This window comes from Heloderma suspectum, chromosome 3, assembly GCF_057233095.1.
Source record: "Heloderma suspectum isolate Gila_16-S chromosome 3, 16-S_ref, whole genome shotgun sequence".
Taxonomy (NCBI): Eukaryota; Metazoa; Chordata; class Lepidosauria; order Squamata; family Helodermatidae; genus Heloderma; species Heloderma suspectum.
In genome coordinates this window covers 84,113,874-84,141,436 of record NC_139460.1, presented here as the reverse complement: position 1 = coordinate 84,141,436, position 27,563 = coordinate 84,113,874, and the positions used below count along the sequence as shown (strand labels likewise).

The 27,563-nt window shown below is 41.7% G+C and overlaps 1 protein-coding gene across 1 annotated transcript in view; it reads left to right on the top strand.

Moving 5' to 3' along the window:
* Positions 1-27,563, top strand: part of GRIK1 (glutamate ionotropic receptor kainate type subunit 1) — a 258,943-nt gene that overhangs the window by 173,469 nt on the left and 57,911 nt on the right. The window contains exons 5-7 of the mRNA XM_084841714.1: positions 1,531-1,584; positions 4,412-4,585; positions 7,691-7,834. Of these exons, the coding sequence (XP_084697840.1) occupies positions 1,531-1,584; positions 4,412-4,585; positions 7,691-7,834 (372 nt within the window). The remainder of the gene's footprint in view (positions 1-1,530; positions 1,585-4,411; positions 4,586-7,690; positions 7,835-27,563) is intronic.

Below are 27,563 nucleotides of genomic sequence, written 5' to 3'. Positions count from 1 at the left end.
TAAGAGTTTCAAAGCTATGCCTGATCATTGTTTTTGTGGCTCCTTTGAACAATCAATTCCCCATGGGCATTCACTGTTTAAAGACCAATTTCTTTTGGCTATTCTGTCAAATGTACTGCCATACATTTACACTAAAAGCTTGTGCATAGAAGGAGACCACCCCAGGATGGCAATGTGAGTTCGAAGTATACACGCAGCACTTTAATATGACAGCAGCTGCTATCTGCTGTTCTGGGGCTTAGAATTGACTCTGTTCCACAAATGGAACGTTATTGCTCTGATAAAGCTTGCTGGTTTTCCTGTAGAGACAAGGGCATTGTCGGCTGGTTCCAAGACTTGGTTTAATCAACCATAATGGAGAGTTATCATCATGTACTTGTATTTACACTAGAGGCATTGATTTTTTTTTTCATTCTGATATTATGAAATGCATGCTCAGTGGGATTTGGATGGCTGATGCATGCACATTGAAGTGGTGTGGGTGTGTTGGGAAGAGAGGAGGCAGAGCCAGCCAAATGGTTTATGGAGCCTGTTGCAGATGTGCTGTTGGGGGCCCGACCGCTTTCCCCTAAAAAGATCCATGCATGTGGGGGGCTCTAATGAGCAATGTGGCAGGGCCTGCACACGGACCAATGGTACAGAAGGACCTGTTTTGGAGGGGCCTAGGGAAAATTACTCCACTTACCCTCTCTCTGGGCAGCCTTGAGGGAGTGACATGGTCATGTAATGTTCCAGAACCTTGCAAGCCTTACTGTGTCTCTCTCCATAGCCCTTCCTGATTGCCTGCCTATCCTCATGGCAGAGACTTGTGAGCTGTGCATGGGTTATACAGCCTACAGTGGGGAAACAACAGTGCATACTAAAAACACAATATTCTATTTCTTCCTTTATTGGTACTGATTTTCATTACTCTGGCTCTATAAAAACTGTAAGCTCAAGAGAGTTTGATGCCTGAGGCAGAGCAGCAAATGGCATCCCTCCTCCAAGTCAAGGTACATAATACTCAGGGACAGTCCAGTTGTTTTGGCACTGAGGCAGAAGATCCCACAAGCTTCTCTCCCCCTCTCTGGCAGTAAATATACAATAATAATAACTTGCTTCTCTGTCATGATACCTAAAATCAGCTGTCTCACTCTGCTTAATGGTAGGGCCAGTCATGAACTGTGCCAAATATTTTTTTTCTGGCATTTCTCCATCACGGACCAAAGAATTTTGCTTAAAATCTTGTCCCAAACCCCTGTTCATGGGGAGAAGCAGGGAAGGAAACCCACTTCCATTTATTTTCAGCTATCATACTGGCATTAGAATAATTTTCACCACGACACTGATATGAAGAGGGAGGCATCCCTCAGCTCTACATAAATTGCCAATTTGCTCCCATGCTATTCTGTAGACCCACAAAAATTATATAAACCATACAGTAATCTGGTATAGAGAATATGCTCGTCATTTCTCACACTGAATGCTTATTACTCGTGTTCTGCTGCTAATTATGGCGTCTCTACTCCTTGCTCTCCTCTTTCTCAATAGATTCTCTCCATGGGAATGATGACTGAGTACTACCATTACTTTTTTACAACCCTGGTAAGACATTTCTGTAAATTTGTACCCATTAGAGCAGAAGCAGCTGAACACCTTCAGCTCCCTCTGTGTTCTGTGTGTCAATTATAGATGAAAAGTGCTTCTTAACTGCTAAGGATTGCTGTTGCCAGTAGAACCATCTTGCAATGGAGGAGACTTGGTATATCTGCCACACTCTCCAACCGTATTTCCACCTAGGTCTCATCTCTCTATAGCATTATATGTCTGTGAACCCATACTTCAAAAATATATCCAAGGAAACATTTGGGGAAAAATGAATGAGATCAAATCTAAACTGTTCCAGAGTTTGTGACTACTTGGTTAGGGTGTCTTATATAACTCACTGGAGGGCTTCTCTGTGTCAGGGGAATGATGGCACTGGACCATCTCCTCCCTAGCAAAACATCAATTCAACATTATTGCTGTGGAATTTACCGCTCTTGTGGACAGTCTCCAACAGTGTGTTTAAATTTTAGTGTACATTTACTTGTCATTGACTTCTGGGACCTATGTGATTCATTGATTTTGTTAGTCGTATTCTGAAGGCAGAGGTACTTCAAAACGACAGTAAGGCCCTCCTGTTACAGAAATAGCCTATGCCAGCTATGATGATAAGTTACATTTTGTGTATAGCTGTTCAACACAAAATATTTGACAACCAAAGCCATTAAAATTACATTTATTGCACTATCCTCAAACACACCTAATGTAATTTATTTTTAAATAAATTGGATTTATTTGAGGTGAAGCATTTCCAGAATTGTTGTGTTGCTTATGTGTACAAGACATTTGAGGTATGTAGAATTTATTTTTTTTTAAATCCTGACTGAACTATTTGTATAAGTCATGGATCTTTTCATGTAAACTGCTTTGTAGTTACTTAAAGCCTAGGCAGATATGATCCAAGTTTTAAATGATAAGAACATAAGAAGAGCCGTGCTGGATCAGACCAAGTCTCCATCTAGTCCAGCATTCTGTTCACACAGTGGCCAACCAGCTGTTGACTGGGAACCCACAAGCAGGATATGAGTGCAACAGCACCCTCCCACCCATGTTCCCCAGCAACTGGTGCAGATAGGCATACTGCTTCTGTTACTGATGTAAGCTTCCTTTCTATTTGAAAGACTAGCAAGGTTGCCTTGACACTATCTGTATTATGACAACTAAAGTTTTGTGTTGTATCTTGTAATTTAAAGAAGCAACTGCAGTATTGTAAACGGGGACAGGGGTGTTAATAGGGTGACTGATAACCAGACACAGATTGCAAATGTTTCTTCACAAGGCCGTTAATATCTGCAAGACTTTTTTTCTTGAAACAAATCTCTCAAATCCCAGCAAGTGCCATGTGCTTTTTCAGTCCATGACGTATGGTTTTGAAATGTGTCACAAAACTAATATCACTTAAAGCATCCATTATATCCCCGCTTTGCAAACTTCTAATATACACAGAACCGCTTTTTCACCAATTTGACACATATATCAGACACGGTGACAGCAAGTTACCAAAGCTGGCAAGATAAGAGAAATATGAAGCTCATAAGTAGTAAAACTGTATTGTTCATCACATTGCTGGGAGTTTTCTTTCCCAGGGCCGGAAAGTATTCTTAACATTGGCCAGCCAGTTTTTTCATGCTTTTATTTATTTTTTGGTGACAGCCGTAACATTATTACAGGGATAATATAAATCAACAGCAGATACTCCAGTGCAACTTGGCTATTAAATAATGCTGGGAGTATCTAATATTTTATCTTGCAACAAAGCAGATATGAGATATCTAATAAATCCCACCCCGATCACAGATATCTACATTTTATAATGAATGTAGTTTCTAGTGGAGTTGAGAACAAAAAGTACATTTTCAAATGTCTAAGGTTTGATAGAAATCGACAAAGATAAAGATTGGGTTTTATATCTGGCTGCATTATTTCAGCTATAAAACAAATGTAACATTCCATAGATGCTAGAGGGGCCCAGTGCTTGTCAGCAGAGAATACTTTATTTATTTATTTATTTATTTGTAACATTTCTTGGCCACCTTTCAGGGCAGAAGCTCTCCCAAGGTGGCTTGCAACAATAAAATACATAAAAACAATTAAAATATTAAGGGAGCAATCCTATAGCCGGTAGACAGTGGCTAGACTGCCATAGGATGTGCTGTTTTCCGGGAACCAACCTCCTAGCACAGGTTCTGAGGTCGGTTCCTGGAAAACTGACCTCCCCCTATGTCCACGCTGCCTCGGAGGCAGCGCGGAGAAGCCCCATTCTCTGTGATTGGAAGAGGAGCGCGGAGCAGCTGAAAAGGGGCAGGGCTGGGGGTGTTCCGGGCGGGGAGAGCGGATCTGCCTGTATGACACATCCTGTGTGTCGTACATCCTATGTGTCGTACATCCGCCTCCTCTCCCGCTGGGTCCTCCCACAGCTAGACAGCCAAAAATGGCTGTCTAGCAGAAAAAGCAGGGCAGGAGAGGCACGGAGGGAACGATCCCCCCCAGACTTCTTCTGCCTTCCTTTGGATAGGATTGCACCCTAAAAGAGATAAAAATATAAAAACAATAAAAACAACAATAAAAGCCAACAATAAAACCAACAGCGATGTTAAAAGCAGCAGCAGCGATGTTAACAGCTTGGATTTTTTTTGTTTTTTTTTACTTTTTCACATTGGGTATCTCAGATAAAAGGGCTATCACTACTTGGGTCATGGACAATGGCTTTGAAACCCATTACCAATCAAGGCTGACTCTACCAGGGTATTGAGTGGATTCAATATTTTATCATTAACATAATCCCTTTCTTTTTTAAAAAAACAACAACGGAATCTTGGTGATACAGGATTTGTTTGCACTCGACCTGGAACCCTACAGATACAGTGGCGTCAATATGACCGGATTTCGCCTGCTCAACATTGACAATGTGCAAGTGGCGTCAGTTATTGAGAAGTGGTCAATGGAACGGCTACAGGCACCACCCAAGCCAGAGACTGGTCTCTTAGATGGCATGATGACCGTAAGTGAAAAAGCACTGGCTGCAATATTGGCAGACCTATGTTGGTTGATTTATATTATCCCTGTAATAATGTTACAGCCGTCAACTACAACAACAATTACTGTTGTTGTTGTTGTTGTTGTTGTTTACACTGGACAATTTTTTCATGCAATCAATGCAGCCTTACTGTTGCACAAAGCCTGTTTTGTTTCAGGATAGCATACATGAGAAAAGACTTCAGGTGCTATTTTTGTACGCATAGCCCATGTAGTGACTTTGCAGGCTGCCGCAACCATGTGCAAAGCAAGGTGGCTTGTGTAGAAACCTTCATGCCTTGACCAGCCATTCTACACACTCAGTAGTGCATGTGCAATATGAACTGAGCCATCCTAATATCTGGCTCTCCACAATGTGGTGTCTACCTTCAATGGAACTGAAAACAGTGCTGGCACAAGACTTTTTGCTGCCTGAAGTAGAGCTCAGATGGCACCCCTGCCTTGCCTAAACCAGAAATAAAATTATGTTTCTCCTCTGCCTCCATTCACACAATTCCTGTTTCACTTGTCCCTATTCATTATGATACTTGAAGCACATCACTTCATCCTGCTGCATGGCAGGGCCTCCCTGACTGCAAATAACTCACTGGCCTAATGTGTTCAAGCACTAGTACAATTTGGGCATGCCAGAGTTTGTGGGTCTGTCCAAGTGGAATACTGTTCTGTAATCATAGGCATATTTATCACAGTCCTCATTGATATTTTCAAATCTGCTGGTAGTTACATAGGCCATCCAGGAAGGAACTGTATCTCTTCTGCTTCAACCGTATCTGCATCCTCATGTACAGCACCATCATATTGTTGGTAAGATATACATGTTCTGAAGAGCAATAGTATATTAGGTACATATTTGTTTACTTATAACATTTATATACTACCCTTTATCAAAATAGATTCCAGAATGGCTTATAGCAAGGCAGCAATTACAATACAATAAAATAATGCAAAGCCCTCCAACAGTACAGCTTTATTACAGCATAGGAAATGTAGCATCATAACTTTGTAATATGCTAAGGTAAACTATAGGTTCCTATCATCATTAAGAAAAGGTATGCAGGACAAAGATACTGAAATAAATGGGAACAGATACCTATTATCAGGGCTCTGGATCTAGCACTAGAAATTTTCTTTCAGATGTTGTAGGGCTTTTCAACAAAAGGCATTTATCATATGCTCGTCATTCCCTACTCATTGTTGTCTAGGATTCTTTAGACAACATCATGAGCATCCAGTTTTCACTTCTGGGTCTAACCAGCACTTTCGGTGAATTTTTTTAGGGCAGAGAAAATGCGGCATTTAATTGTGAAAATGAAAGAAGGCACAATTTCCTCTCGTGTATTTGTGCTATTCTGCTATATCACAGTGCCACCTGGATGTTATGTAGTGGAAGAGCAGGAAAGGAAATGCTACTCATGTAGTGTTCTGATCTCAGGTCTGCAACAAAACTGAAAACAGCCTCATGCAGAAAAGCGCATAGATATGACAAGCTGTTGGCTTGTACATTAGCAACGTTTCACATTCTCAGCAACTCCCTTTGTGGCAGTAAGGTCAAACACAAGTACCACTGAAAAGATGAGTACCGTATGTATTTTATTGCTGTGAGCCGCCTTGGGAGGGCTTCTGCCCTAAAAGGCAGCCAAGAATTTTTTAAAATAAAATTTAAAAATGACATAAGGGCTAGACGGATGCAGGAACAGCAGGTGGTAAATCAGCCCACTAGGCACCTCTTTAGGGCAGTATGGTATCCAAGGCTTTTTGTTTGTTTGATATACAGAAAGACAGACAGACAGCTAGAAAACTGTCCAGAGCGAAAGGAAGGCAGTTCTCCTTTGCCTTTAATAGTTGCAGAGAAGAGGGGATTCTAGCAGGTGGAGCTCTTCTCATCCCTGAATGACAAGTGCATCTATCAAAATTCCCTGTTCTAGGCAGGAGAACTTTCCTCCCTTGCAACTGGTGACCATAGAGAACAATAGCAGAAAGACAGCTATGTACGGATTAACGATTCAATTTGGGTTCCATTTTGCAGGTTGTGGTTAAAGGTGGGTCCTGGATCTGTAAAATGTGAGGCCTACTACCGCAGAACACTGCTCATATGTGACACTTTTAATTTGTTTTATTGATTATATGCAAATCCTAATTGGTGTGTCAAGAAGGATCCCGGATCCATACTACATTAAAGATTAGCTGATAAGTTCTGATCACATATGATTAAAAAACTCTCCAGAGTTTATAAGTAATTTCAGTAGGTTAATGAAACAGAATTAATCTATTAATTTCCCAAAGGATTTGCAGGGTTAACAAGCAGCAGATCTATAAAGTGGGTTAGAATGGCAATTTCTGCAAAATTGTTGTTGTCTCATCAGTAAAGGGTGCATCCAGATGAGTCTCCTATCATGCAATCAGCCTGCTTGATTCATGGAATTTTATTGGTGGGGAGGGGGTCTGTCTTCTCCTGTGCTTTCCCACAACTTCTTCCACCCCTTTTCTTCCAGGAAAGAAAAAATTGTTAAGGAGGGAAAGATGGAAGAACTGCACAATTGGTTGGATTCAGACTGAATCACAGTCAGAGTAGATCCATTGAAATCAATGGGAAATAAGTTAATCATGATGCAATTAAGTCCCACTGATTTCAAAGGGTGTCTACTCTAAGCATGCCTAAGCCTGGATCTAACCCAATGCCTTCTCATTGGTACTGCTAGATACTATCTATCTGGAAGCATCCAAAGTCAATGGTATTTTTCCGTTTTTATCTTGGTGTGCCATTCACTTTTGAGTAGTTGTGAAGTTTTATAATAATGTTGATTTTCATTAAAGGAGCATTGCTATAGAGTCAATAAAGCTCAGACATTTAAATTATGGATGAATTGTTCACTAATGGCTTGATCCAAAGTTTTGATGGTCCAGAAAACAAATGCTTAAAATTAGGCATACTTTTGCTTCATCATTAGCCCTGTGTTTAGGCCACAAAACCTAAACATAGGGCTAGTATTTTGAAGTGGACAAAGGAAAAAACAAGGGGCGGAACTAAAGATGTTAGCTAATAAGCCTTTTCTATTTTTCCTCAAAACAGACAGAAGCAGCTCTAATGTATGATGCTGTTTACATGGTAGCAGTGGCTTCCCAGCGTGCCTCCCAAATGACCGTTAGCTCCCTGCAGTGTCACAGACATAAGCCATGGCGTTTTGGACCCAGATTCATGAACCTGATAAAAGAGGTAAGCATGGAACATTTGCTGGCAGCCAGACAAATGCTTTCTTTACTGTTGTTGACTTGGTCCACTATCAGTATAATTTCTAGTGTTCAGGTAACTGATCGTGGAATATTCTGTCTCAGTTTCCCGCTTTGCTGAAAGAGCTTTCTAATATAGTTGTCAAATGTCAGCCTGCAATTCTGTGCAAAGCAAATATTAAAAAAGAAACATTTGAAGGATCACAAAAACAAAGACAAAAAAACTTGAATTTGAACTTTTATTTTAATGTCCTGAGTGAATTTTCCATTTTGGTATTGATATCCCCTTTTTGTGAGCCTGTATCATCAATGAATACAAGGAGCTTGGGAAACCAAAACCACCATCATAATTTTCAATTTGAACCTTGGGTGATAGCATGAAAGAAAACATTCTTGAAAGACAAATATCATTGTTCTGTTATTAAACATCGTTCCTGGAAGCCCATTTGTGTAATATGTTTATTATTTCTCTCAAATTAGGAAGTATTCAAATGTACACATTCTGGACATAATAATAATAGAATTGCTTAAATGTATATTTGGATCAGATAAATGATAATGTCATCGACTGCATTACATTACAGTGGGAAGCATGCTGTTATCCTAACGTGATGAGAAATTATTAATGCCATGCGGCTAGGTTTCACATACAGCAGATAGTATTGAATGCCCTCATAATGTCTTAGATTCTGCACCACTTTTTTTGTTTTTAGAAACGCAGCCAGTCCTATGCTACTCCTTATCCAAGACATGCTTTGCAACTGCCATTCGGTCATCTTACTCCAGATTTCCATTCCAAACATATTTCTCCATATTAATTTGCAGTATTTGGTAATAATGTTTATTATTATTATTATTACTACTACTACTATTATGTGATTCTGGAATGTTCTTCACAACATAAATTTTGTGTATTTGTTGATGAAAACTTTTCATACTGTATTGTTTTTAGGTTATGTTTTTATGGTTTTTATTTGTATTATTGTACTGATTATGGTTTATATTGATTTTTCCACCTGTTCTATTAATCATGGATTTCTGTATTGTATGTGTAAGGCTCTTTGAGACTGCTTTTTTCCATGGGAAGTGGCACATACATTTAAATAATAACAACAACAGCTACAACATCTGTGAACAGTTTCAATCTAGATTGTCTATAGGCCAAAACAGACATTACTTTAAATCCATATCTAGCAGCTATGTCTTCTTTTCTTTCATTTTAACTCTAGAGTAAGCACAGGAGACCTGATCTGGATCTTAAAAGTCCCCCTGCCCCCCCTCTGGATCAGGGTCCCTGCACCTACTCTAGAGTAGGAGAAGGAGAAGATGATGACATAGCTGCTAGATGTGGATTTAATTACTGTTTTAGCCCTTATTGCCTTTCAGCTTAAGTAGTTCTGTCAGAATGCCTTAATATTATGCCCCAAAGCAGCACAGCATCTCAGTAAATGCAGTTCATGATCTAATATGTGAAGTTATTGTACAATTCACATTTATCATGTGCAGCTTGATTCTGCATGGCACAAGAGATCTGACCTAATTACTAATAGTTTCACAGCTAATTTCTTTTATGGTCTATAAAATATTGAGTCAAAAGGCTAAAGCGTCTTATCTTCTAAGGATATTGTTTTACTTAGCAAAAGAGTGTGAGACAGAAAAAGACAGTTGCCATAATGGATTGATAACTGTAGCATACCACTATACTGCACTGACTCACAACAGAATAATTAATTTCAACCTGAGAAGTGCAGTAGAAGAATGGGAACTTATCTACACCTTCTTGCTTTGCTGCAATGTGTATGTATGTATGTATTTCATTATTTAAGAGGATTTACATCTTACTACTTCAGGTGTTTACCTCTCAGAACAGCAAAGTTTTAAAAGCAGTAAAATCCAAACAACACATTCATATATGAAACAGCAGCAAATAAACTTACAGTCAGATAAAATTATACATAAAATGAAAATATATAGAAATAGAGGGCAGGAAGAACAGAATTATATCCAATGTTACGCTAGTGGAAAAATTATAAGAGTTAGCATTGTTCCACTAGTAGTTGCACAACCACTATCAAAACAAGCACAACTAGCACAAGCCTAGTCTAATGAAGTTGTAGTGAGCTGTACAACCCCTTGTACAACAGTTTGTGAAATGCATTGTGCAACGGTTTGCTCAGTGGCTGGTGCAACACCTTGTGAAACAGCTTAAGCAAGCGGAATCAAAGTTTGAACTTAACACTTGCGCAAGGATTTCCACAGGTGGTAGAAGCTTTGTGCTAACAGAATGACACCTCTGGATACAACCTATTGTATGGTGCAAATGAATGAATACTGGCGCTATTCTAAAACCTGTAGAATAGCAGCATAACAGCTTGCAACACTTTTATATAGGAGATCTGTGATTCAATCTCCAGACACTTTTTTTTTTAAGTGTTCCTCCATGTCCTTTTCCCTATCAACATCTGGACACATGAACGCCTAGCATTTGTGCAGTGAGAGAAAACTACAGGTAGAATTTTCCTTGTATGGCAATCAGCACTTAGCGGAGACATTTTGCTCAGGAAAACTGTGAACAGGAAAATAGTTAAAACACTTTGCTCCAAAGGTGTTTAACTATTGCTCTAAAGAAACTGGCACACCCACATTTCTGTTTTTTAAAAAGCCAGCAAATCCAGTCATGTATCTCCTATGTAACATGTTGTTGGGCACTTAGAGATATCATTGGGCTTGCTGTAAGATCGGCAGTTTGGATCCCTTGTAGAGTTGCCACCTTTATGTTGTTGTTTTAGGGCATCTGTGCCTTTGAACAGCTGGACAACTGGCAGAAACTGAACAGGTAAAATTTGTTCCATAATTACATCTCTCTGCCAAAATTAGCTTTACCTGTTGATGTTCTGCATGGCATGCAGCTGTTTAAAGGCTCAGAACTCTACCAGAAAAAAGGAAGTCAACCCTAATTCTTTGAGCCAGTTCCAAAGTCAGTATTCATCTTAGGAAACAAGGCAGATTTGTGGATGTTTACATGGGAAACACAGCATGAGCTTGTTAATTTGTTTTAATGAAAGGAATGGAGTTCTAAAAACCTCCTGAACTGAATATTAGTTGGAACTCATAGAAAGCATTCTGCATAAATAACAAACTGATTTTTTTTAGTTATTGGTAGCAAAGGTTCAATTATGTATTAATATGGGCATACTTTTGTACATAAGGCAATAGCATGAAAGCAAGTGCCTGGTAGACCTTATAACCCACCCAATTTAAGTACAGAGGAAGACAGGTTTGGAATATTGAAGTTTCGCTCCTGTGGGTCTAATTATTTTTTTTAAAATTCTCTTTGGGGGAATAGTGCTAATGATACGAAGCCATCCACTTTGTTCTGAAATAGTTGGAAAGAAAACTAAGGGGCATCGTCCCTTCTCTATAATAATGGTCTGTTCCCTCTGAACTGAGCAGGAAAGAGTCAAATACATTTTTTTCAGTTTTTCAGTGTTCTTCTGAGAGGTCAGAATTTTGGCTAGAGCTTATATTCAGACTTAACTACTGCTGGTATTAGTGGAAGCTGCATACCCAGGAACAAAATCTGATACCTCTTATGTACTTCTCATATCCAAGGCATTTTTGTTTCCTCTGTTTGGTTTTGTGCAAGTGTGTGGGTTTTGTTGCTCTGCTTTTGCGAAATAAATTTCTTCCTTGCTCTTAGGACTTACAGTTCCCCAGTACTAAAAGTGTTAAACAAGACTTTACAGAATTGTTCACCTGTCCCTTGATTTTTTAAAGAAATCATAAATAGCTTGCGGCATCTACATGTACTTTGAACATAAACAGAATGTCTAGCTATATTCAAGAGTGCACCAAATGGTCAGCAGTTCAGCAAAAATATCAGTAATTTCACACTACACAAATCTTGGATATTACCTATGATTCAAATGTTGCAGAAGGAGTATAAGCCTGGAAGAAGCCTCTGACTAAGGTAATCTAACCAGAATTCATAAGCTAGTTTTTATGTGGGTGGATATTACATATAGTACATTGCCTAGGATCAGCATTCAGTTACAATCAGTCATGGAGACTAAATCCTTTCCAGATGTTCCTCTCACTCTGACCTAATGTCATTTGATATTTAAATGATAGCTTAATCCTTAATGATAGCTCCCTTACAGAACAACTTGGAAGATGAGTCCATACCCCAAGAGAAAAAGGAAAAAGAGGTCATTCTCTTGCAAATAAAGTATATATTTTCTTCAGCATTGTGGGAGGGAAAGAACTGAAAGCAGTTCTGAAAATATGACCAAAGCTTCCTAGCCTTCATTCCTCAAACATTTGCCTTACTGCTGAACTCTCTATCTATAGGAAGAAAAACTATTTTAAACAAAAGGAAAAAGAAAACAGCAACACTATGTAGAAGCTAAGGGCATGAACATATAGTACACCCCGCATGAGAAAAGTATTCAGATGTAGGCCAGGGTGTTGAAAATGCGGAAAGCTCCTCCAGACAGGAAGAGAAATCGGAGGGGATCATAAGAGTTACTGGCTACCTTTCCCAGTGCTGTTTTATCTTATCTTAGCAGCTAGCTGTTCCTGACTCTCCTCCTCCAAACCCTTTGTGAAAACTAGTTGCCAAAGGAGAAATAATTATTGTGTTGTTGTTGTTGTTGTTCAGTCGTTCAGTCGTGTCCGACTCTTTGTGACCCCATGGACCATAGCACGCCAGGCCTTCCTGTCCTGCGCTCTCTCCCGGAGCGTGCTCAAGTTCATATTCATTGCATCCGTGATGCTATCTAGCCATCTCATCCTCTGCCGTCCCCTTCTCCTTTTGCCTTCAGTCTTTCCCAGCATCAGGGTCTTTTCCAGGGAGTTTTCTCTTCGCATTAGGTGGCCAAAATATTGGAGCTTCAGCTTCATTATCTGTCCTTCCAATGAGCACTCAGGGTTGATTTCCTTTAGGATGGACTGATTTGACCTCCTTGCAGTCCAGGGGACTCGTAAGAGTCTTCTCCAGCACCACAGTTCGAAAGCATCAATTCTTCGGCGCTCAGCCTTCCTTATAGTCCAGCTCTCAAAGGCAGCCTGTGGTTCTCCAATCCCCTTCAGCTTTCTCTGCCGTTTTGTGAGGGAGCCTTCAGAATTCTCAACAATCTACATTTTGCCTACATTTGGCTACTTTTGACATGATGGATATATTGTGTAGCTAGGCTCTAAAGGAGAATTAAGTGGGGAAAATCCAGTCCACCACCAGAGGTACAAGCAAAGTGTGTTTGTGGCAGTCTTGCGCAGGAGCTGAAGCACATATGCACCTTGCTATGGCCTACTGGCAGGCCTAAACTCAGGCCTGCCTTTCCAGCTTTGTACTGTTGCCTTTTTTTTTTTTTTTTTTAGCTCAGTAGACTGGAGGCAAAGCCACTCCAAGATATAGAAGGCTACATATGTACATGCTAGAGTGGCACCGACTCATATTTTAACTTGTGGCATTCTTTCTGAAAAGGTCGATCACCACAGCTCTAAGGCATCAGCAGGCATTGTAAGGCTTACTAGTCCATGTGTCTGCCAAGGCTTTTCACTTGGAAGAGCTCCCTTTCTCCTGAAAATGGTAGGGATGGCGGAGAATTTCTCCGCGAAACATTGGGGGGCCGAGCGCCAACGTGTTCGGCCCCCCGAACAAGTTTCGGGGAGAAATCCTCCGCACCCCCCCGCACCCCTCACCCCCCCCCGGGACGGGACTTACCTTCACCGAATGTCCCTCCCGGTGGCTGGTCCGGCCAGCGGTTCGGCGGGTGTTCGAGCGAGGCGGGAGCGGCAGCCGGTCTTTTGACCGGCTGCCGCCGCTGCCATTGCAATGAAAGAAAGAAAAAAACGCCCCCTGATAGGCTACGTGACGATTAACGTAGCCTATCACGGCTAGATTTGCAAAGTCAGCCATGATAGGCTACGTCAATCGTCACATAGCCTATCACGGGTGACTTAAAAAAAAGTGTGTACGGATAATGGCGACCCCCATAGGGAGCCGCCATTCCCCTTCCTTATTTGGTCGCTGTAGTCTACGTAAATCTTTACGTAGACTACGGCGAAAATAAGGGCAACGCTATTTGCGTTGCCCTTATTTTCGCCGTAGTCTACGTAAACATTTACGTAGACTACAGTGACTAAATAAGGAACGCGAATGGCGGCTCCCTATGGGGGCCGCCATTAGCGTACGCGCTTTTTTTTTTTAAAGTCACCCGTGATAGGCTACGTGACGATTGACGTAGTCTATCACGGCTGACTTTGCAGATCTAACCGTGATAGGCTACGTGAATCGTCACGTAGCCTATCAGGGGGCGTTTTTTGTTTTTTTTTTAACTTTCGCGTTCACGGCCGGGTGAGGCGGGAAGCCTCCCCCCCAGCCTGAATTTCGGCCGGGGCGAGGCGGGAAGCCTCCCCCCCCGGCCTGAACTTCACGGGGGGACCAGCGAAGCGCCTCCCCCCCACCGCGAACGTCCTTCGAGGACAGGTAAGTGACTTTCGTCCACCTGTAGAAAATGGACAGCAGATGTATGAGTCACCACCACCACATGGTGGAAATGTGAGGCTTTACATCCCAGAGAAATACAACACACAGGCTCTGATTTTTTTCTATCCCTACCTAGATTTTGCCTGAACTAGAAAAAGAGATACATTCAAGATAGATATGCAAGGGTTGTTGTTTTTTAATGGAATATAATTGTCTTGCGCCCCTTCATGGATCACTGCCTTGTTGTGGTGAAGGGGCTTGCGTAACTCAGTGAAGCCATAAGCTATGCCGTGCAGGGCCACCCAAGACAGACAGGTCATGGCGGAGAGTTTTGACAAAATGTGGTCCACTGGAGAAGGAAATGGCAACCCACTCCAGTATTCTTGCCAAGAAAACCCCATGGAACATATCACAAGGCTAAAAGATATGACGCAGGAAGATGAGCCCCTCAGGTCGGAAGGTGTCCAATATACTACTGGGGAAGAGCAGAGGGAATTTCCAAGTAGCGCCAGAAAGAGTGAAGCAGCTGGGCCAAAGCTGAAAGGACACTCAGCTGTGGATGTGTCTGGTGGTGAAAAGAAAGTCCGATGCTGTAAAGAACAATATTGTTTAGGAACCTGGAATGTAAGGTCAATGAATCAAGGTAAGCTGGAGATGGTCAAACATGAGATGGCAAGACTGAACATCGACATCTTGGGAATCAGCGAACTCAAATGGACAAGCATGGGCGAATTTAATTCAGGTGACGATTATATCTACTACTGTGGGCAACAATCCCTTAGAAGAAATGGCGTAGCGCTCATAGTCAACAAAAGGGTGGGAAAAGCAGTACTGGGGTACAATCTCAAAAACGATAGAATGATCTCAGTACGAATCCAAGGCAAACCATTCAACATCACAGTAATTCAAGTCTATGCCCCAACCACTGATGCCGAAGAAGCTGAGGTTGATCGGTTCTATGAAGACCTACAACACCTTCTAGAACTAACACCAAAAAAAATGTCATTTTCATCATAGGGGATTGGAATGCTTAAGTAGGAAGTCAAGAAATCACTGGGATAACAGGCAAACAAGGCCTAGGTGTACAAAATGTAGCAGGACAAAGGCTAATAAAGTTTTGCCGAGAGAACACGCTGATCATAGCAAACACTCTTTTCCAACAGCACAAGGGCATGGACATCACCAGATAGTCAATATCGAAAACAGATTGATTATGTACTTTGCAGGCAAAGATGGAGAAGCTCTATACAGTCAGTTAAAACAAGACCTGGAGCTGACTGTGGTTCAGATCATGAGCTTCTTGTTGCAAAAATTTGGCTTAAATTGAAGAATGTAGGGAAAACCACTAAACCGTTCAGGTATGACCTAAATCATATCCCTTATGAATATACAGTGGAGGTGAGGAATAGATTTAAGGGATTAGACCTGATAGACAGAGTGCCTGAGGAACTATGGACAGAGGTCTGTAACATTGTTCAGGAGGCAGCAACTCAATCCATCCCAAAGAAAAAGAAATGCAAGAAAGCCAAGTGGCTGTCTGATGAGGCTTTACAAATAGCTGAGGAAAGAAGGGACACGAAAAGCAAGGGAGAAAGGGGAAGGTATATCCAACTGAATGCAGATTTCCAGAGAATAGCAAGGAGAGACAAGAAGGCCTTCTTAAATGGACAATGCAAAGAAATTGAGGAAAACAATAGAATGGGAAAGACTAGAGATCTTTTCAAGAAAATTGGTGATCTCAAGGGAACGTTTCGTGCCAAGATGGGCATGATAAAGGACAAAGAAGGCAGGGACCTAACAGAAGCAGATGAGATTAAGAGGAGGAAATAATACACAGAAGAACTATACAGGAAAGATCTGAATGTCCCTGATAGCCATGATAGTGCGGTCACTGAACTTGAGCCGGACATCCTAGAGAGTGAACTCAAGCGGGCCTTAGGAAGCATTACTAACAACAAAGCTAGCAGAGATGACAGTATTCCAGCTGAGCTATTTAAAATGCTAAAAGATGATGCTGTGAAAGTGCTGCAGTCAATCTGCCAACACATTTGGAACACTCAACAGTGGGCACAAGACTGGAAAAGGTCAGTTTACATTCCAATCCCAAAGAAGGGTAATGCCAAAGAGTGTTCAAACTACCGTACAATTGCGCTCATTTCACATGCCAGCAAGGTGATGCTCAAAATCCTACAAGCTAGGCTTCAGCAGTATGTGAACCGAGAACTACCGGAAGTACAAGCGGAGTTTCGAAGAGGCAGAGGAACTAGAGATCAAATCACCAACTTTCGCTGGATCATGGAGAAAGCAACAGAATTCCAGAAAAACGTCTATTTCTGCTTCACTGACTACGCTAAAGCCTTTGATTGTGTGGATCACAACAAACTGTGGCAAATTCTGAAAGAGATGGGAGTACCAGACCACCTTACCTGTCTCCTGAGAAACCTGTACGAGAGTGAAGAAGCAACGGTAAGAACCGGACATGGAACATCCGGTTGGTTCAAAATTGGGAAGGGAGTACGACAAGGCTGTATATTGTCGCCCTGCTTATTTAACTTATATGCAGAGTACATCATGAGAAACGCCAGGTTGGATGAATCACAGGTCGGAATTAAGATTGCTGGGAGAATTATCAACAACCTCAGATACGCAGACGATACCACCCTAATGGCAGAAAGCGAAGAGGATCTAAAGAGCCTCTTGTTGAGGGTGAAAGAGGAGAGGGCAAAAGCTGGTTTGAAACTCAACATTAAAAAAACGAAGATCATGGCATCTGGCCCTATCACTTCCTGGCATATCAAAGGGGAAGAAATGGAAGCAGTGACAGATTTTATTTTCTTGGGCTCCAAGATCACCGCAGACGGTGACTGTAGCCATGAAATTAAAAGACGCTTGCTCTTTGGGAGGAAAGCTATAGCAAACCTAGACAGCATAGTAAGAAGCAGAGACATCACCTTGCCGACAAAGATTCGTATAATCAAAGCTATGGTTTTCCCAGTAGTAATGTATGGCTGTGAGAGCTGGACTATAAGGAAGGCTGAGCGCCGAAGAATTGATGCTTTCGAACTGTGTTGCTGGAGAAGACTCTTACGAGTCCCCTGGACTGCAAGAAGGTCAAATCAGTCAATCCTAAAGGAAATCAACCCTGAGTGCTCATTGGAAGGACAGATACTGAAGGTGAAGCGCAAATATTTTGACCACCTAATGCGAAGAGAAAACTCTCTGGAAAAGACCCTGATGCTTGGAAAGACTGAAGGCAAAAGGAGAAGGGGACGGCAGAGGGTGAGATGGCTAGATAGCATCACCGATGCAATGAATATGAACTTGAGCACACTCCGGGACAGAGCAGAGGTCAGGAAGGCCTGGCGTGCTATGGTCCATGGGGTCACAAAGAGTCGGACACGACTTAACGACTGAACAACAACAACAACAATTATCTTACTGGATCATATCAATGTTTATTTCAGAAATGGGGAACGTGTGGCCCTCCAGAAGTTGGCAATCCAACAACATCTGGAGGGCCACACATTTCCCACCCTTGGTTTTAATCTAGTATTTTGTCACCAGTAGTGACCAGACAGATGTTACTGAGAAGCTTATGAGCAAAGCATAATGGTAACCCCCATCCCGTTTTTTCCCCATTAATCAGAGGTATACAGCCTGTCTGGATTTTTATTAAACTATCTGTCATGGGCATTGATAGATTATATTCCATTAATTTATCAAATTGTTTTGAAAAAGCTGTGTACTCTAGTGGCCATCTCCACATTTTATGTGGTGAATTCCATAATTTAATTATGAGCTGTTCTATTGGTAAGAAGAAGGCTTGGAGGCACCTTGCTTCATTGAGTCTAATCTTAGGAAGAAGCAAATTTCCACATATCATTTTCCCTTCCTATCCATGTATAGGGAGAGGGAGAGGGCCTTCTCGGTGGTGGCATCCTAGTTGTGGAACACTCTCTCCAAGGGTTTGCCTGGCACCTTATTGCCTTTTCAGCACCAGGCAAAGATCTTTTTCTTTTCCCAGTGTTTTTAGATACAGTTTTAATCTTGCTGACTGTTAGTGATTTTGTTCAAAATTTTATACCCTGGTTTTCTTTAGATAATAAATTCAATGTCGTTTATGAAATAAGTTCAGAAAATACAAAAAACAAACAAACAGTCCAAATTATTAAAATCAATTTCATGCAATAAAACCAAAAGTAGGCTAAAAACAATTCTGCATAAAAACAGCGAAACAGAACTTGAACCCACACTAAGACCTTGCTGACATAAAAAGGTCATAGCAGCACACCTAAAGCGTAAAAGAGAGGGAGCCAATCTAATCTCTCTAAGGTAGGGGTGGGCAGAAGGATCTAGTGTTACATCTCTAGATTGGCAAGGATTTCTGACTCCCAAATGTTTGACAATAGCAGCAACAAAATGACTCCCTCCCACACTACTGAAATGGAGAAAGCTCAGGGTAACCAGGAGTGGATTCTTGTGTGGAAGGAAAAGGACTGGAACACAGTGCAGATCGCACAGCACAGGCAGAATATGGTCATATTGGTCAGGCCATGTTAAGAGCCCTGCTGCCCTATTTTGGACTACCTGAAGTTTCTGGACTGTTTTCAAAAGCAGCCCCACATACAATGCATTGCAGTAATCCAACTAGAGGTGCAAATCTGTACTCAGCTGTGAAGCTCAGTGGGTGACTTTGGGCCAGTCACTGTCTGTCAGCCTGACCTACCTAGCAGGGTTATTGTGAGGATATTGTGGTCATTTTGGACTCCCAGCTGTCCATGGAGGCTCAGGTGTCAGCTGTGAGCTGGACAGCGCTGTATCAACTCCATCTGATACGGCGGCTGCGCCCCTTCCTTCCCGACCATCTGCTCCCATCGGTAGTACATGCCCTGGTCTCCTCTCGTTTAGACTACTGTAATGCGCTCTACGTGGGGTTACCCTTGAAGACGGTTCGGAAACTGCAGCTGGTACAGAACGCGGCGGCTCGCCTGATTAAAGGCAGCCGCCGGCGAGATCACATCACTCCAGTGCTGAAGGAGTTGCACTGGTTACCAGTTGTTTTCCGGGCCAAATTCAAGGTGTTGGTTTTGACCTTTAAAACCCTATATGGTTCCGGCCCAGCCTATCTTAAGGAGCGCCTCCAGCAACACCAGACAGGCCGCTTAACAAGATCAGCCTCTGCTGGCCTTCTCTCTGTCCCATCAGCCAGGACAGCTAGACTGGTGGGGACGAGGGAGAGGGCCTTCTCTGTGGTGGCCCCCACTCTGTGGAACTCCCTCCCTAGGGAACTCCGTCATGCCCCCTCTTTAATGAGCTTCCGTCGTGCATTAAAAACGTGGTTGTTCAGGCAGGCATTTGGGGTGGGTTAGGGTATTTTAAAAAAAAAAAAAATTATGGTAAAATTTTATTGTTTTAAATTGTTTTATGGTGTGTTGTACATCGCCCAGAGTGGCTGGGTGACAGTCAGATGGGCGATTAATAAATTTAATAAATAAATAAAAATAAATAAATTGTGAACAGCCCATAGAGCGGTGGCTAATGGGCAGTATAGAAATGCGATAAATAAATAAAGGTGGGACTGCAGGTCTTATAGACCACTGTGAGGAATAGCCAAAAAATATAATAAATATATTTTTTCTAGATGCAGTCAACCTAAATTCATATTGTAGCAGAGTATCTTAAGGCCCTGAGCTAAGCAACTAGCAAAATTGTATAAATTAAATCACACACACACACACACACACACACACACCCATCGTGGGTAATTTGTAATGGCCCAAGGAGGGTGTGGCTTTACCATAATTTCAAACTTGGATGCTGTTTTAGGTAGCATGGTACAAAAAAAAGTTTATTCCACATCAACTACAAAAGACTCTATCGAGTAACGTTGATTTGCATCCTGAGTAGCTCAATGTGGGAAAGTTTCTGTAGAATGGCCAGCTGCTCCAATTGGTTACAGTTGGAGCTAAAGACTTATGATTGATCTGATCATTATCTTTGGCTAGAAACTAAGGTGTAATATCGATTCTTAATGATGCATGGGCAATAAATGTAGAGAAAGTGAAACAATGATCTCAATCAATAGTACAGTGATGGGGGTTTTCAGTAAAAAATAGCATTTGCTTCAATATTAGATCGATATATAATCATATTCAATCTATTTTTATTAAGGTTTATACCCTCATTTAAAAATACAGATTTCAGACGTTATTGCAGTGATAATTTATCTTTCTAATGTTGCATCTATAGATGACTTAAGTTTATGGAAATAATTTTGACTACTGAATGTTAACAGATCCTGCAAACATTTTTAGTTCTATTACCTATTTAATGGATTAATGCTCTGATCCATCTATATGCACACTTTTATGTAGCTCTGGATCAGGGGCCTGATAGTGACAGCTAGCTACTCAAGGAAGATGACAGAGTGAGAAGAGCTAAATTAAGCTTCCTGCAGCCTCTTCCAACATCTACCAGGCCTATCACCAATTATATGAACAAAGTTTTGCAGGCACAGGCCCTGCACCTGGATTAGACCACTGAAACAACAGCCTTTTTCTTATAAAGTAATAATAATAATAATTGCACAGTCCAATCAGTTCTATTGTGATTGTCATCTGGTTGTGCAGCTGTCATAGGCAGCTATCGAACAGTGCCTATTGATGACAGCAGTCCACTCTTCTTCCACCCAGCCATCTGCCATTGTTATGGAATGGGGAAGGGCTACTGACCATATCACAGAGCCACACCATGGGGCAAGAGCTTGTAAATGGCATGGAGGGGGAAACTTATCAAAGAAGTCACTTTGGTGACATCAGTGTGGCAAACAGAATACGTATCCCAGCTCTGAAACCGCAATGTTAATATACTTGGTCAGACAGCCCCATTGGGTTGCCTTTCATCACCTGAACAAGAAGTTACACCACTGTGAAATATACTTTTAGAGCCCCTCTATAATAATTTGAGAGCCCTAGGAAAGATGGCTGACACTTCAGATCTGTAGGCCACTTTGTAAATGCTTCTATCTTGTCCTGAGTGCTGGCATCTCCTCGATTCCTAGGTGCCTCACATGGTTTTGCAAAAAGAACCTGAAAACCCACAGTCCGCATTTAAAAAATAAGCCACAGGCCTCCAGATGGTCAAGTACAATTACATGATTGCTAGACATGTGATCATCTAGCTTGGGATCTGGAACAGATACAATTTTTTATTTCCACAGTAGCAGCTATTTATTTATTTATTCACTCATTTCATTTCTATACCATCCAATAGCTGAAGCTCTCTGGGCGGTTCACAGATTAAAACCACAAAGCGCCTATGAATTAAAGTATTATGAAATTACATTGCAGTATTTGTTCTAATGAGCTTCTTTTCTTTTAATGAAATGTATAGGCTTCTCTATTCTGAACATTCAGGACTAGTAAGAACAGAGTAAAAAGAAAATGTAAAAGACTCCATTAAAACATAACTAAGAACTAATAACCTAAAAAGACATCAGATGTTAAATCCCCTACTATATTACCAGCTTAATATCGGGTTTTAAAATTGGGTTAAAATAGGAAAATTTGCAGTACTTCCAAAAGTCAGAATTAGGAAGGGGTGAAAGTTCCAGAGTTCTGGGGTAGCTATCAAGGATGCCTCCCCAAGCACTATCACTAATATTATAGTGCTTGGAGATGATATAGTAACATATTATAGCAACTAGTCAAGAAGGCATGCAGCAGTTGATCTCACCGGTTTGCAACTTGAGTTTCTTTAAGCTAGCAAGTGTCCAACGAGCAGAGTTCTGTATGCTCACAGTATGCTCCTGCCAGTGGAAGGGAGATGGTGACTTTTGTCAGTTGCCACTTATGCCCCCCAGATCTGCTCCAGAGGGGGACCCTTCAGAATAGGAGAAGGATTCAGGGAAGAGGGGAATTGGAGAAAATTGCCTCTCCCTTTTGCCAGTGGAATTCTCCACTGGATAAAAAGTCTTCCATGAATGGAAAGAGGCCTTCTCTGAAAGTACCATGTGTAATGTCTATGGATGTCCCACTGACAATGTTGAAATAACTCCAGTTTAAGATGTGACTGGGATTTGTGCTGGAGGGTGTAATCCTATTGGGATAGGTGGCCGTCTCCGAACTCAGAGGCGGCTGCCTATCCAATGCAGGGCAGGAGAAGCTGGGATGGGATCGTCCCCTCCGTGCTTCAGCCACCCTGCATTTGCAGCTAGACAGCCGATTTTGGCTGTGTAGCCACGGGAGGGCAGAGTGGTGGAAGCAGCTGCCAGATGACACATAGGATGTGTCATACCATCATCTCTGCCTTCCCTGCCCCAGAACACCCCCAAGAACGCCCCATTTTCGCTGCTCTGCGCTCCTTTTCTGAACATGGAGCACAGGGCCATTCTGAGCTGCCTACGGGGCAGTCCTGGGGGGGAGGTTCTCAGGGAACTGACCTCAGAGCACAGGCACCGAGGTCAGTTCCCAGAAACCTATGTATCCTATGGCCATCTAGCTTCTGACTAGTAGCCATAGGGTTGCTCCCTAAGAGACTGTTATTCTTATTGTTATTAAATTGATTTCTAGCCCACCTTTTAGTGTGTATAGACTTCCAAAGTGGGTAACAACAAATCAATATAATGCAACATTAAAATTCCAAAGTTTTAAATATCAGTAAAAAAAAAAGGAATTAACAAGATTAAAATAACAGCAATGTATAAAACAGTTTTTGAATGGAACCATAAAATCATCTGAATGCAAAATGGAATTAAAAAAAGAGTTGTTAGGGTTTTCCTAAAGGCCAAAAATGAGGGGGGCATATGAATTTTCCTTGGAAGGACATTACAGAGACACGGAGTCACCATAGAGAAGACCCTGGCCCTGGTATTTACCAACCTAACTGCTTTTACTGGTTGACCAGAGAACAGGGACTCAGATGCTGATGTTAAAGTAAATGCAGGTACATATAAGTGTGGGTGGCCCTTCAGAAAGTTAGGTTATGATCCTTAATTCGTTTACTTTGGAGCACTATACCTGATAGATTGAATTACTGCATCTGTAAGTACAAAAACAGAGGTGTGCAAAGATCTTGTTTATAGAGGCCATGGGTAAATTAAGAATATAGGTCCAACTGTTAAGTGAATGAGAAATTTATGGATATTTTCTGAGGCCCAAGTGATAAATGGCCTGTCAACTGAAAATTGATAATTCTCTGCAGAGTCATCAGAAGAATGGCTGTTCGGTGAGGGCTTGTAAGTTAACTACCATTTACACTTTTGAAGAGCCTAATCTGTGTGTCTTAAATCACTGCAGGCCTCTTAAACATTCCACCCTGTTTTCCCTAACACTGAAAAGGTACTACAAATGCATCATAAAAGCTGCAGGTGTAGCGTGATTATGATTGCTGTGCACAGGATGAGATTCATTTCAGTAGACTCAGTCCTAATGTCTAGATTAAACAAGAAGAGAGAAAATTAATCATACCTCTGTCAGTTTTGTATGCACTATCCAGTTAGATGATGATGGCCATCTACATGAGTTTAATGAAGAAAATAAAAAGAATAGCTGGAAGAACCTGTAATTTTAGAATTGTTAAGCAGACACTGATGGAGTCTTTCATGTATTTTTAAGCAATTTTGTCAAGGAGCAGCTAAATAAAGATGATAAAGATCTGTTGCACTAGAAAACCCATTAAATCTTTTTCTGCTAGTGTACAGTGGAATTTATTAGCAAGTAGCCAAAGGCCAATTTGGATGCAGGAAATGTCTAATAAGGCTGCACATGCAATAAATTGTTTCTTAGAAACAGTTCAGTTCTTTTAAACTTAGCCTAACATATTGGAAGGAAAATGTTTTAAATAATCACTCACACACACGCACGCACACACATACACACAGCTTTTATCAGAGCTGACCCAAAACATTTTGCTGCCTGAGGTGGAACAAAAAATGGCAGCCACACCCCCAAAATGCAAGACCAGTCAAGTTCTTTTGGCAGCTACGGCAGAAAATCCCACAAGCACCTCTCCCCTTCTCTGGCAATAAAAATACAGCAATAATAAATTAAATAGCAAACAATTTGCTGCCCTTTCATGACACCCAAACGCAAAGCTTTTGCTATTTCTCAGGGCCCTGGATCTATTTCACAGAGCTCTGAGTGTCCATTGGTGCCAGTAGAAAGTTTTTTTCTCAGCTAAATTGCCATGCCGGGGGGGGGGGGGATTTTCAACTGGGAAGGGTTAACTGTCTCCGCATGCTGCAACACACATCCCCCCCCCCCCGCAAGGCAATTACGCTTTACAAACCTTTTCCATTGGTTTGGGATTATCTAGTTCATGGTGCAACTTAATTAAAGAAGAATTTATTTCATTTGAGATGATTTGGATGAGAAATTACATGACCGGCTTTGTGCCCTGTGAAATTTAAATAAATCCTGGTAGTTATTTCTGAATTTGGATATATAGATGTAAATTAACATATGCAGATTCTATGCAGATGTGTGTCCTATGGGCCTGAGCCCCTAATCTTGCTTAGCAATGCCCTTGCCCCAAATCAACTGCCTGAGAAAGCCACCTTAATCTCCCTAATGGTAAGGCTAGCCCTACCATCAGGCAAGTCCCCTCTACCAGCCTTTTCTCTTCACCACCTCAAGGCTCAATCAAAAAGCTGCTACCTTTCACTCTCCCTATTAGATGTGTTATTTCACTCTCTCAGCAATAACAGCTGAGGCTAAGGAGTTAGGAGTACATCTGCACGTACTACTGGGGTGGAAGCAAAAGGCTGCAGTTGTGGGCTAATATGCAATGCCCCCCTCACATTGTTATCACTTCTTTTGTAAAAAGAAAGGAAGACAAGAAAACACATCCTAAAGGGGGAAAAGCCACATATCACTTTGCATTCTATATTTGGCTTATGCTAGGAAAGAGTTACACAGTACCGAAAACTATGGAACTCTATAAAATGGAACTACATAACATACATTTACAGAGATCGTCTCTATTTCTGTTGTCCACAATGAACTGTAATGTAAAAACGATCCAATGTACAATGGGGAATGGGGAAGTGCTAGAATTCCTTATTTGTTCATTTGAATTAAAGTAGTGGCTAGAAAGCGTCCAGCTGTTTAAAAAGTTACACTGAAAGTCTAATTGTTACTGAATTTGTGAGTTTCTAATTGTGTGTGTGTGTTTTAAATCACGTGTTTTGCGTTACTGCATTTCTTGTCCTATGTGCATTTCTAAGCATGGTGCATTATGTTAAATGGTAGTTTCTGTACTGTATGACATGTTGTGATCTGGAAGATTTCTGGTAGTGGGATGTTTGAGAGCCTCTGACTGTTGGGAGTAGACACTACTAGGTGAGATGGACCAACAATCTGCAATACAAATTGGTCTGATATGATCATATGGAGATAATGGACGTATGTTTTAGTGGCATTTGTATAGATGATCCTGTTTCAAGGACAACAATTTGCACAAGAGAATTTTCAGACACCCTCCAGCCATGAAAAATGTGTGCCTCTTTCAATTCTCCTGACTCACATCCTCCAAAATTTCCTTTGTGTCTCTACCCCACTGCGCTAATGCTAATACTACAGAACACAAAGTTCAAACCATTTATACATGCATGCACGCGTCCGCGCGCGCACACACACACACCTTTGTGTGCAAATGAACAAAATAGTCCAAGCAAGAGAGATTATGATGTCCTGCCTATGGCTCATCAGGGCTCAATTCTGGAATCTTTTCTTCTAAAATATGTGAACAGAGGTGTCTCTCAATCTATGCAGAGTGAGTTTCCCTTGTAACTGAACAACAGCCACTTTTCTACTGCCCTCCCTACACACGGTTAGAATTAATGATCCAGACTTGTAGGGCACATGGTGTGACATCCATATTGGCCTAAACCACAGCACCTCCCTTTTTAAAAATTAAGTGCCACTCTTTTGTCCCCATACTGTGCAAGCAAAGAACACAGAACCACTTTTCTGTGGTTGAACAGCAGTTATGGATCTCCCTCCCAAGGTATTTCACCTGGCATCATCTTTGTTGTCTTTTAATGTTGTTTATCAGAATTTTTGATTGTTGTTGTTGTTGTTGTTGTTGTTCAGTCGTTCAGTCGTGTCCGACTCTTTGTGACCCCATGGACCATAGCACGCCAGGCCTTCCTGACCTCCGCTCTGTCCCGGAGTGTGCTCAAGTTCATATTCATTGCATCGGTGATGCTATCTAGCCATCTCACCCTCTGCCGTCCCCTTCTCCTTTTGCCTTCAATCTTTCCCAGCATCAGGGTCTTTTCCAGAGAGTTTTCTCTTCGCATTAGGTGGTCAAAATATTTGCGCTTCACCTTCAGTATCTGTCCTTCCAATGAGCACTCAGGGTTGATTTCCTTTAGGATTGACTGATTTGACCTTCTTGCAGTCCAGGGGACTCGTAAGAGTCTTCTCCAGCAACACAGTTCGAAAGCATCAATTCTTCGGCGCTCAGCCTTCCTTATAGTCCAGCTCTCACAGCCATACATTACTACTGGGAAAACCATAGCTTTGATTATACGAATCTTTGTCGGCAAGGTGATGTCTCTGCTTCTTACTATGCTGTCTAGGTTTGCTATAGCTTTCCTCCCAAAGAGCAAGCGTCTTTTAATTTCATGGCTACAGTCACCGTCTGCGGTGATCTTGGAGCCCAAGAAAATAAAATCTGTCACTGCTTCCATTTCTTCCCCTTCGATATGCCAGGAAGTGATAGGGCCAGATGCCATGATCTTCGTTTTTTTAATGTTGAGTTTCAAACCAGCTTTTGCCCTCTCCTCTTTCACCCTCAACAAGAGGCTCTTTAGATCCTCTTCGCTTTCTGCCATTAGGGTGGTATCGTCTGCGTATCTGAGGTTGTTGATAATTCTCCCGGCAATCTTAATTCCGACCTGTGATTCATCCAACCTGGCGTTTCTCATGATGTACTCTGCATATAAGTTAAATAAGCAGGGCGACAATATACAGCCTTGTCGTACTCCCTTCCCAATTTTGAACCAACCGGATGTTCCATGTCCGGTTCTTACTGTTGCTTCTTCGACTCTTTGTGACCCCATGGACCATAGCACGCCAGGCCTTCCTGTCCTGCGCTCTCTCCCGGAGCGTGCTCAAGTTCATATTCATTGCATCCGTGATGCTATCTAGCCATCTCATCCTCTGCCGTCCCCTTCTCCTTTTGCCTTCAGTCTTTCCCAGCATCAGGGTCTTTTCCAGGGAGT